The sequence below is a fragment of the Littorina saxatilis genome, linkage group LG8, assembly GCF_037325665.1.
Source record: "Littorina saxatilis isolate snail1 linkage group LG8, US_GU_Lsax_2.0, whole genome shotgun sequence".
NCBI lineage: Eukaryota > Metazoa > Mollusca > Gastropoda > Littorinimorpha > Littorinidae > Littorina > Littorina saxatilis.
Window position 1 is genome coordinate 445,534 of NC_090252.1, and position 10,015 is coordinate 455,548.

Consider the following 10,015-nt stretch of genomic DNA (forward strand, 5'->3'; position numbering starts at 1 on the left):
GCGGATTTAAACTACATGTTTTTTTATGAAACGAACATGACCCCGCTGTGACCCCAACATGACCCCGCTGTGACCCCAACATTTGACGAAGGTTAACCAAACTGCGGTCACCTCGTGAAATCTTCAAACCCTAAAAGTGTGTAACGTTTCAGAGGTTTAACTTGAGAAACATCCGAGATAACCTCGACGTTATTTGTTTTGTCAGCGGACGGACGCCGCGGCGGCGTGTCAAAATACCTGTGCTCATTCTAATTAACATATATTCAAAACAATCTGTTTGTATTTGAAAACTATGCCGTTTATCTGTCAACAGTCACACAATTCTACAAATGTAGTTTTAGGCAAAAAAAAAAATAGGTCTGTTTACGGTAACATAGGCCAAAAAAATAGGGTCGGTAGGTCGGGATTGTTTTTTTTTTTTTTTTTTTTTTTTTCCAAAAAACCATATTTTTACGTTATTTTGCCAAAAAAACCGAGATTTTTTTTTTCTTTCCCCAAATGCCAAAAAAAAGTCTAGGGTCGCGCGAAAAAACTAGGGTCGGTCGGGTTACCGTAAACAGACCTATTTTTTTTTTGGCCTTATATAATATATGATTATATAAGGAGCGTACTAAAAAGACAAAAAGTGTACGATCCGTTAGGTAGGTTTGCCAGCAACATGAACAGTCACTGGAGTCAATTTCAACACAACATCCAATCATCGTACTCCTGGTTCCAATGTTGACACTTGACTACGGCAGCTCATTGTCGGCATTAGACCCGTCCACCGTGCTGTCGTCCGGCAGGTCGGACGCGTCGGCCACAGAGCTTTCGTCGGCCACAGAGCTTTCGTCGGCCACAGAGCTTTTGTCGGCCACAGAGCTATTGTCGAAGAGTGGGGAGGACGCCTTGGTGTCAGCTGACTGCCACGTGGCAGCCGTGCTCACAGCGTCGTTTTCCAAGGTCGTTGCTGCCTCCAGATTCCCGAAGGCACGAGCACCAACAGCACCAGCTCCGGCCTTGCGGCGATAGTACCCGAACGCCAGAACAGCCCCGATGGTGACCGCCACCACCACGCCCAAGGAGATCACTGTGATCATCACGATGTTGTTGTCTGCGCTCTTTGAGCCCTCGCTCTTTGGGTTGTTCTCTGGAGCTGGGTACCAGAATGGGTCATGGGAGTCAAAAACTGAACTGACTTCAAATCCATCAACAATGTGTTCATAATGATCTTTAAGACACTGTGAGCATAAAAATGTATAATTAAAGCTATTTCGTGAACTGGTAAAACGAATCGTACCATTAGCAATCTTTTGCAATTGTATAAAGAATATTCGTGTCAAATGTAAAAGCAAAACATCTAGCCATTACTAAACTACGGAATTTTTACCCACATAGCACACACAAAATGACGCGAAAACGTTTTACCGCTTCTGACGAGGCTGATACCAGTCTTCTTCAAAATGGCAAAACAACACTGCTAGGCACAAAAGCTGAACCAAATCAATTTGTGTGGGTAGAACATGAGTTGTTCTTCAATTTGATATCAAAAGCGGGGTCACTCTTGCTTATTGTGATTTTTTGGTGTATTTTAGTGTCTGCAAATTTACTTTTGCGAATTTGATTTTTGGGGGTGTCCTAGGTCTCCGGTACACTGCATAAATACTAATTGATGAAAAAATGAAACTCTTTGTTTCAAACGGTAGGGGAATAAATTACCTTTCTAGCAATATACTTGGTTGTACTATAACTGGCCGCATCATAAAGTTATACAGCTAAATGTATGTATAGGTTTTTTTTATGACGATTAGTGCAGATATTTTGTCGGGAAGCATACAGTCTTGAGTTTGTTTTGGCTGCCACCCGGCAGACGCCCTACCTAAAGCTATATGTAACTTGCCATACAAGAAAACACACCATTTGATGGATGTCATATCTCACGTCTAGTGACAGCTGATTCATATACCGATATATGGCGGATGTGTGCCCTTTTACAACAGTGTCGATGAACAGTAAGATACTACAAGGGATGGCAACATTTTACAATTGTAACCCACCTGCCGGGCGAGTAACTTCAAGAAAGTCACTAGCCCGCCGTAAATGTTGCTGGCCCGGTACATACCACACAACAAATGATGAGTGTAGATGTCTGTACATAATCAACACAGCGGTGACACGCACAGAAGCCTCGCTTTAAGTTTCACTACAACATGGCGATGAATTAGCAGGCGACAGAAATTCCTGCATCTGCAGTATTTATATGGCTTTAAAACTCGATAGTACAACCACACGTTTTGCAGTGACCAGAATGTTAACTAACGTAGCGACCGACACCTGCATTACTTAGTAGGATTAGCATAGCACACGCAAAACGCAAGCTAGCTAAACAAAACAACCTGTTCGGAGTAGATCATTGATCTGGCTTCCTTCTCGCACAAATTCCAAAGTTTTGCCCATTGTGATTTTTTGTTGATTTTTAATTAGGCTCTTCCGTTTTTGTCCAGTTAATTTTGAGAGTACCCTCATTTGAGCGGCGGTCACGTGATCCCTGTGAAATAAATATTTGATACGAAAGTTGATCCAGAAAGTAAAGTGAAAGGAATGAATTGTTTTATTTGGGTGCGGAATTTGTTGCTCACACCTCGATCTGATATGATTTCAGCTTTCTCGACATTGAGACTGATACACGTGGATAGCAGACAGTCAAGTCTAACGATAACTAATATTCGACATACAATGTACACGTAAACAAAACGTATACATGCATTCATCTGATGTTTACTCTTACCTGTAACCTAAACAACGAAGTGACTGTGGTAAGATGAACAAAGTTAAAAAACAAAGGAATACTGTACTCACCAATACAAGAACGTATTGTATTGGTGAGTACAGTATTCCTTTGTTTTTTAACTTACCTGTAACGTTAACCCCCCTGCAGGCAGGATTGATGTACGTTGTCAGAGGATTCTGAAATCCAGAGGCAGGAATGCACGCCTTTTCACACGTCCAGTCACCACCATCATCTTCTCCTACCTCGCTGATGTGATAGACAAACGTGTAATGCGTCACGTTCTGACGACATCCACAGCTGGTTGAAGACGGGTTGTCAAAGCTGCAGGTGTAGTCTGCTGAGCCCACCGTACACCGAGGTACGATTCCATCTTGTGTGAAGAACGTATTGTTTGGAGCGGTTTTACATTTTGCAGTGATGCTTCTTTTCCTCACTTCGCAGTATAGCGTCACTGACGCGTTCAACACCCATTCTTGTGGACACGTCAATACCACGTCATCTTGACCACGGACTGAAAAACAGTATCATTTTATTAATTTCATCTCAAGTAAATATATCGTAATATATAACTATGAATAGCTAAATAGTTGCTCCAAACAATATACGTTATTTGTATGGACGAAAATACAAATAACATTATGTATCGATCGATTTTAGTTGGAACTCTTTTTATTTTTCACCATTGAATGCACACAAACATGCACTTGACTAGCCCCCTAAATCTAAATTTTTGTCGGACTCTGACGTCACACGGCTCAGAGAATGGAAATGAAATGTTCAATGGATACATGGTTGATCACTTGGGTTGCTGTTGAGTTTTCAAGTCGATCAGTCCTGCGTAAAACCGTGGCCGCTACAACTTACAACTTGTGCTCGACGGGGACAGGCTTGTCATGTCTCATCCAACACGTGCTGACACAAGGCCAAGGTCAGGCATACCCCCGTCACACGTGTGACAGAATGCCTAAATTGTGTTGTGGTAACAACAACCAGGTCCTTTGTTAATTAAGAAATGAGTCCGCCGCCTCTTTATATGGTCGTAGCAACAACAACAACAACACCACCACCACCAACAACAACAACAACAACAACAAACTTTCCCAGGTACATGTGGTCGTAAATAAATTTAAACTTGAAAAACGGTCTTAATAAACACAACATTGCTTTCTGTGAACAGAAAATGGGTCCTGATTCCAACTGATTGTGCGATCTATTGGCGGGAAGATTTATGCTTGCGCGCGAGAGAGAGAGGGCGAGAGAGAGAGAGAGAGAGAGAGAGAGAGAGAGAGAGAGAGAGAGAGAGAGAGAGAGAAAGAGAGAGGGAGAGAGAGGGAGAGAGAGAGAGAGAGACGTGCGCGGATGGGTGCGTGCGTGCGGGCGGGTATGTGTGTGTGCGCGCGCATGCCTACATGCGTGCGCGCAAATACAATCCGTTTGCATGTCGGTATTGAATTGTTAAAATGTCTGTCTGTCTGTCTGTCTGTCTGTCTGTCTGTCTGTCCCCCTCTCTCCCTCTCTCCCTCTCTCTCTCTCTCTCTCTCTCTCTCTCTCTCTCTCTCTCTCTCTCTCTCTCTCTCTCTCTCTCTCTCTCTCTCTCTCTCTCTGATTCCGCCTCCACATAAACACAAGAACATAGCATAGCATAGCATAGCATAGCATAGCATAGCATAGCATAACATAACATAACATAGCATAACATAACATAACATAACATAACATATCTATGTTTTCCAACGATGATTTAAAAATACCATTGTTCATAAATTGTGCGCTGCGTACGTCCTATGGCGGTCTCAGTTGAGTTGTACATTTGTAGAGAACATAAATTGTCTCCAGTGTTTGTCAATGCATTTTTGAACGTGTTTTGTGTTCCTGCTGACACAATGTTGGGTGGCAAATTGTTCCAGTTATTCACAACACGGTTAGTACAAAATGTGCATACAGGTTAGTCTTAACAGTATTGTTGTTAGTTTATTATCATGCCCTCTTGTGCTGGAAGCCTCGTGTAACTGGAGAAGTGAGTTCGTAGCGCGTTACTCGTAAAGTTTGTGTAGGATTGTGCAAGTCTGGATCATGCTGCCTCTCAACCTCCTGTCCACCAGACTTGGCGTATTAACAACTTCAATCTCTGTTCATAGTTTAGCCCCTGGGTGCCAGCAACTGTTCGAAAATCCCTGCTGTACACTTTCTATGAGTAATATAGATATATGCTTCTTTAAGAAAAGTGACCACACTACGTTCCAATACTCAAGACCCTCTTTTGACATGCCCGTAATGTACCGACAGCACTCACCGTGCACCAAAGCGCAGTATGTTGACAAGAGGGCAAGGCAAGACAAAACCAATCTCATGGTGGCTTCAAATCCATATTGCCAGAGGGGGAAAAGTGAAGGCCACAGCAATTTGTTTCGGCCTGTGCATGTAGATTGTGACGACAAATGTTGTTCCAGAAGAAGGACGTGCATAATTGGTAGGTCTCGGCTACATATTACGTCATGCATCATTGAACAGTTTCGGCTAGCCGGAATGACTGGAATGAGTTCGGTTGTTTTCTGAATCCAAATCTACACAAACGTCCAGCGCAAAGCAGATTCCAAGCGATAGATTGACAAAGGTCTAAAACTAACCCCTTGACTGCCTTAGGACGGGTATACCCGTCCTGCACTTGTGCATTATTTCCATGATTAGATACTAAAAACAGATTCTTGGTTGAATTTCTTTTAAAAATAACATAGGTTTTACTTTTCTACCTACTGCCAGTTTGGAGCTAGAATTTTTTGTGAATTATTACACCCCGAACTCCAATATTCCCTGGCAGTCAGGAAGTTTTGATTGGCAGCGAAAGGGGTGTGAGATTGTGTTCCTCAGAAAACGTTCTTATCATAACGGTTATTCGGGCGTCGCGATCAGTGTACGTATGCGTCGTATGCGCCGTGTTCAGTGTGTGCGTCTTATGCATCGTGTTCAGTGTGTGCGTCTTATGCGTCGTGTTCAGTGTGTGCGTCTTATGCGCCGCGATCAGTGTGTGCGTCTTATGCGCCGCGATCAGTGTGTGCGTCTTATGCGCCGTGTTCAGTGTGTGCGTCTTATGCATCGTGTTCAGTGTGTGCGTCTTATGCGTCGTGTTCAGTGTGTGCGTCTTATGCGCCGCGATCAGTGTGTGCGTCTTATGCATCGTGTTCAGTGTGTGCGTCTTATGCGTCGTGTTCAGTGTGTGCGTCTTATGCGCCGCGATCACTGTGTGTGTCTTATGCACCGCGATAAGTGTATGCATCATATGCGTCGCGATCAGTGTGTGCGTCTCATGCGTCGTGTTCAGTGTGTGCGTTTTATGCACCGTGTTCAGTGTGTGCGTCTTATGCACCGTGTTCAGTGTGTGCGTCTTATGCGTCGTGTTCAGTGTGTGCGTTTTATGCACCGTGTTCAGTGTGTGCGTCTTATGCGTCGTGTTCAGTGTGTGCGTTTTATGCACCGTGTTCAGTGTGTGCGTCTTATGCGTCGTGTTCAGTGTGTGCGTTTTATGCACCGTGTTCAGTGTGTGCGTCTTATGCGTCGTGTTCAGTGTGTGCGTTTTATGCACCGTGTTCAGTGTGTGCGTCTTATGCGTCGTGTTCAGTGTGTGCGTCTTATGCGTCGTGTTCAGTGTGTGCGTTTTATGCACCGTGTTCAGTGTGTGCGTCTTATGCACCGTGTTCAGTGTGTGCGTCTTATGCGTCATGTTCAGTGTGTGCGTTTTATGCACCGTGTTCAGTGTGTGCGTCTTATGCATCGTGTTCAGTGTGTGCGTCTTATGCGTCGTGTTCAGTGTGTGCGTTTTATGCGCCGCGATCAGTGTGTGCGTCTTATGCATTTTGTTCAGTGTGTGCGTCTTATGCGTCGTGTTCAGTGTGTGCGTCTTATGCGCCGCGATCAGTGTGTGCGACTTATGCGCCGCGATCAGTGTGTGCGTCTTATGCATCGTGTTCAGTGTGTGCGTCTTATGCGTCGTGTTCAGTGTGTGCGTCTTATGCACCGTGTTCAGTGTGTGCGTCTTATGCATCGTGTTCAGTGTGTGCGTCTTATGCGTCATGTTCAGTGTGTGCGTTTTATGCGCCGCGATCAGTGTGTGCGTCTTATGCATCGTGTTCAGTGTGTGCGTCTTATGCATCGTGTTCAGTGTGTGCGTTTTATGCGCCGCGATCAGTGTGTGCGTTTTATGCGTCGTGTTCAGTGTGTGCGTTTTATGCGCCGCGATCAGTGTGTGCGTCTTATGCATCGTGTTCAGTGTGTGCGTCTTATGCGTCGTGTTCAGTGTGTGCGTTTTATGCGCCGCAATCAGTGTGTGCGTCTTATGCGCCGCGATCAGTGTGTGCGTCTTATGCATCGTGTTCAGTGTGTGCGTCTTATGCGCCGCGATCAGTGTGTGCGTCTTATGCGCCGTGTTCAGTGTGTGCGTCTTATGCATCGTGTTCAGTGTGTGCGTCGTATGCGCCGTGTTCAGTGTGTGCGTTTTATGCGCCGCGATCAGTGTGTGCGTCTTATGCGCCGCGATCAGTGTGTGGGTCTTATGCGCCGTGTTCAGTGTGTGCGTCGTATGCGCCGTGTTCAGTGTGTGCGTCTTATGCGTCGTGTTCAGTGTGTGCGTTTTATGCGCCGCGATCAGTGTGTGCGTCTTATGCGCCGCGATCAGTGTGTGCGTCTTATGCGCCGTGATCAGTGTGTGCGTCTTATGCGTCGTGTTCAGTGTGTGCGTCTTATGCGCCGCGATCCGTGTGTGCGTCTTATGCGCCGCGATCAGTGTGTGCGTCTTATGCGTCGTGTTCAGTGTGTGCGTCTTATGCGCCGCGATCTGTGGGTGCGTCGTATGCATCGCAATCAGTGTGTGCGTCTTATGCGTCTCGATCAATGTACGTATGCGTCGTGTTCAGTGTGTGCGTTTTATGCGTCGTGTTCAGTGTATGTGGCTTATGCGCCGCGATCAGTGTGTGCGTCGTATGCGTCGTGGTCAGTGTTTCCGTCTTATTCGTCGTGATCAGTGTGTGTGTCTTATGCGCTGTGATCAGTGTGTGCGTCCTATGCGTCGCAATCAGTGTGTGCGTCTTATGCGCCGTGATCAGTGTATGCGTCCTATGCACCGCGATCACTGTGTGTGTCTTATGCACTGCGATAAGTGTATGCATCATATATGCGTCACGATCAGTGTGTGCGTCCTATGCGCCGTGATCAGTGTGTGCGTCCTATGCGTCGCGATCAGTGTGTGCGACATATGCGCCGTGATCAGTGTGTGCGTCTTATGCGCCGTGAAGAGTGTGTGTGTCTTATGCGTCGTGATCAGTGTGTGCGTCTTACGCGTATTGATCAGTGTGTGCGTCTTACGTGTCGTGATCAAGTGTGTGCGTCCTATGCGTCGTGATCACACACACACACACACACACACACACACACACACACACACACACACACACACACACACACATACTCACACACACACACACACACACACACGCGCGAGCATGCATGCACACATACGCGCCCACACACATATACATGCACACACACACGCACACACACACACACACACACACACACACACACACACACACACACACACACACACACACACACACAAACACACACACTCACATACATACACACACTCACTCACTCACACACTCACACATACACACACACACACACACACACATACACACACACATACACACACACACACACACACACATACACACACACACACACACACACACACACACATACACACACGCGCGCGCACGCTAAAGACAACACAAGTACTGTTTGTGTCTTTCCTGTGTCTGTTTAACTAAGGCACAGCATTGGATTTGTATACATGTACAACAGTATCCATCACACTCGATACAATGTAGCTTTTCAATCTCTTTTCTTGATTTACCTTCCCTAGATGATAGTGAAATACTGAACACATTGTAAAGTTCAATCAAAAGTCTGATACCAACAATTGTCAGGTTGCTCCTTTACCAAAACACAAACAAGCATGTGTTTCTCTAACGTTTTACAATCTTTTATAATTACTTCGGGTTTTTTTTTACAACATGAAATTAAAATATTTTCAATTTTCAAAACGTATGGGAAGATACTATTCTGAAGTCAACAGTAGTCTTGAGATCAACAATCCTGATACAAAACGTATGGGAAGATACTATTCTGAAGTCAACAGTAGTCTTGAGATCAACAATCCTGATACAAAACGTATGGGAAGATACTATTCTGAAGTCAACAGTAGTCTTGAGATCAACAATCCTGATACAAAAGAAAATTTGCAAGAACAGTTCCCGTTATAACTGTTCACTGACGTCATTCCTCTAGTTCCTATTATTCTCCTTGACTCTTTGTTGAGATAAGTGGATGAACAAAACTGTTCTGTTTAGGCATGTACAACATTTATACTTGAGTATTTTTTTTCTTTTAACAAAATACGTACATGGGGTCAATGCAGATAATTGCCTCTGGTACTTGCGTTTTATTATAAAGAAAAAATATTCTCATAGGTGGGTTCGACTGTACTTGTACTCTTCCTTTCTTTGACATATTCAGCTGTTTCAAAGCAATAAGGCTCGATTATTTTCTCAAAATGCCTGGTCACTCAAAACGCCTGGTCACTCAAAACGCCTGGTCACTCAAAACGCCTGGTCACTCAAAACGCCTGGTCACTCAAAACACCTGGTCACTCAAAACGCCTGGTCACTCAAAACGCCTGGTCACTCAAAACGCCTGGTCACTCTGGTCACTCAAAACGCCTGGTCACTCAAAACGCCTGGTCACTCAAAACGCCTGGTCACTCAAAACGCCTGGTCACTCTGGTCACTCAAAACGCCTGGTCACTCAAAACGCCTGGTCACTCAAAACGCCTGGTCACTCAAAACGCCTGGTCACTCAAAACGCCTGGTCACTCAAAACGCCTGGTCACTCAAAACGCCTGGTCACTCTGGTCACTCAAAACGCCTGGTCACTCAAAACGCCTGGTCACTCAAAACACCTGGTCACTCAAAACGCCTGGTCACTCAAAACACCTGGTCACTCAAAATGCCTGGTCAATCAAAACGCCTGGTCACTCAAAACGCCTGGTCACTCAAAACGCCTGGTCACTCAAAACGCCTGGTCACTCAAAACGCCTGGTCACTCTGGTCACTCAAAACGCCTGGTCACTCAAAACGCCTGGTCACTCAAAACGCCTGGTCACTCAAAACGCCTGGTCACTCAAAACGCCTG

At 45.3% G+C, this 10,015-nt stretch overlaps 1 protein-coding gene across 1 annotated transcript; it reads right to left on the minus strand.

Annotated features, from left to right (window-relative positions):
* Nucleotides 1–580: 580 nt before the first annotated feature.
* LOC138972486 (uncharacterized) lies at nucleotides 581–5,360 on the minus strand. The gene is made up of 3 exons (XM_070345115.1): nucleotides 5,064–5,360; nucleotides 2,895–3,281; nucleotides 581–1,135 (listed from the first exon to the last, which is right to left on the minus strand). The coding sequence occupies exons 1-3, from the start codon at nucleotides 5,272–5,274 to the stop codon at nucleotides 732–734; spliced, it is 1,002 nt and encodes a 333-aa protein (XP_070201216.1). The 5' UTR covers nucleotides 5,275–5,360; the 3' UTR covers nucleotides 581–731.
* Nucleotides 5,361–10,015: the final 4,655 nt, after the last annotated feature.

Coding starts and splice junctions, on each gene's coding strand:
- LOC138972486 (XM_070345115.1), bottom strand. CDS start 5,274: ATGATGCATGACGTAATATGTAGCCGAGACCTACCAATTATGCACGTC. Junction 3,282..5,063: donor ATACTGCGCTTTGGTGCACG/GTGAGTGCTGTC, acceptor ACTGTTTTTCAG/TCCGTGGTCAAGATGACGTG. Junction 1,136..2,894: donor CAGGGGGGTTAACGTTACAG/GTAAGTTAAAAA, acceptor TCTGGTACCCAG/CTCCAGAGAACAACCCAAAG.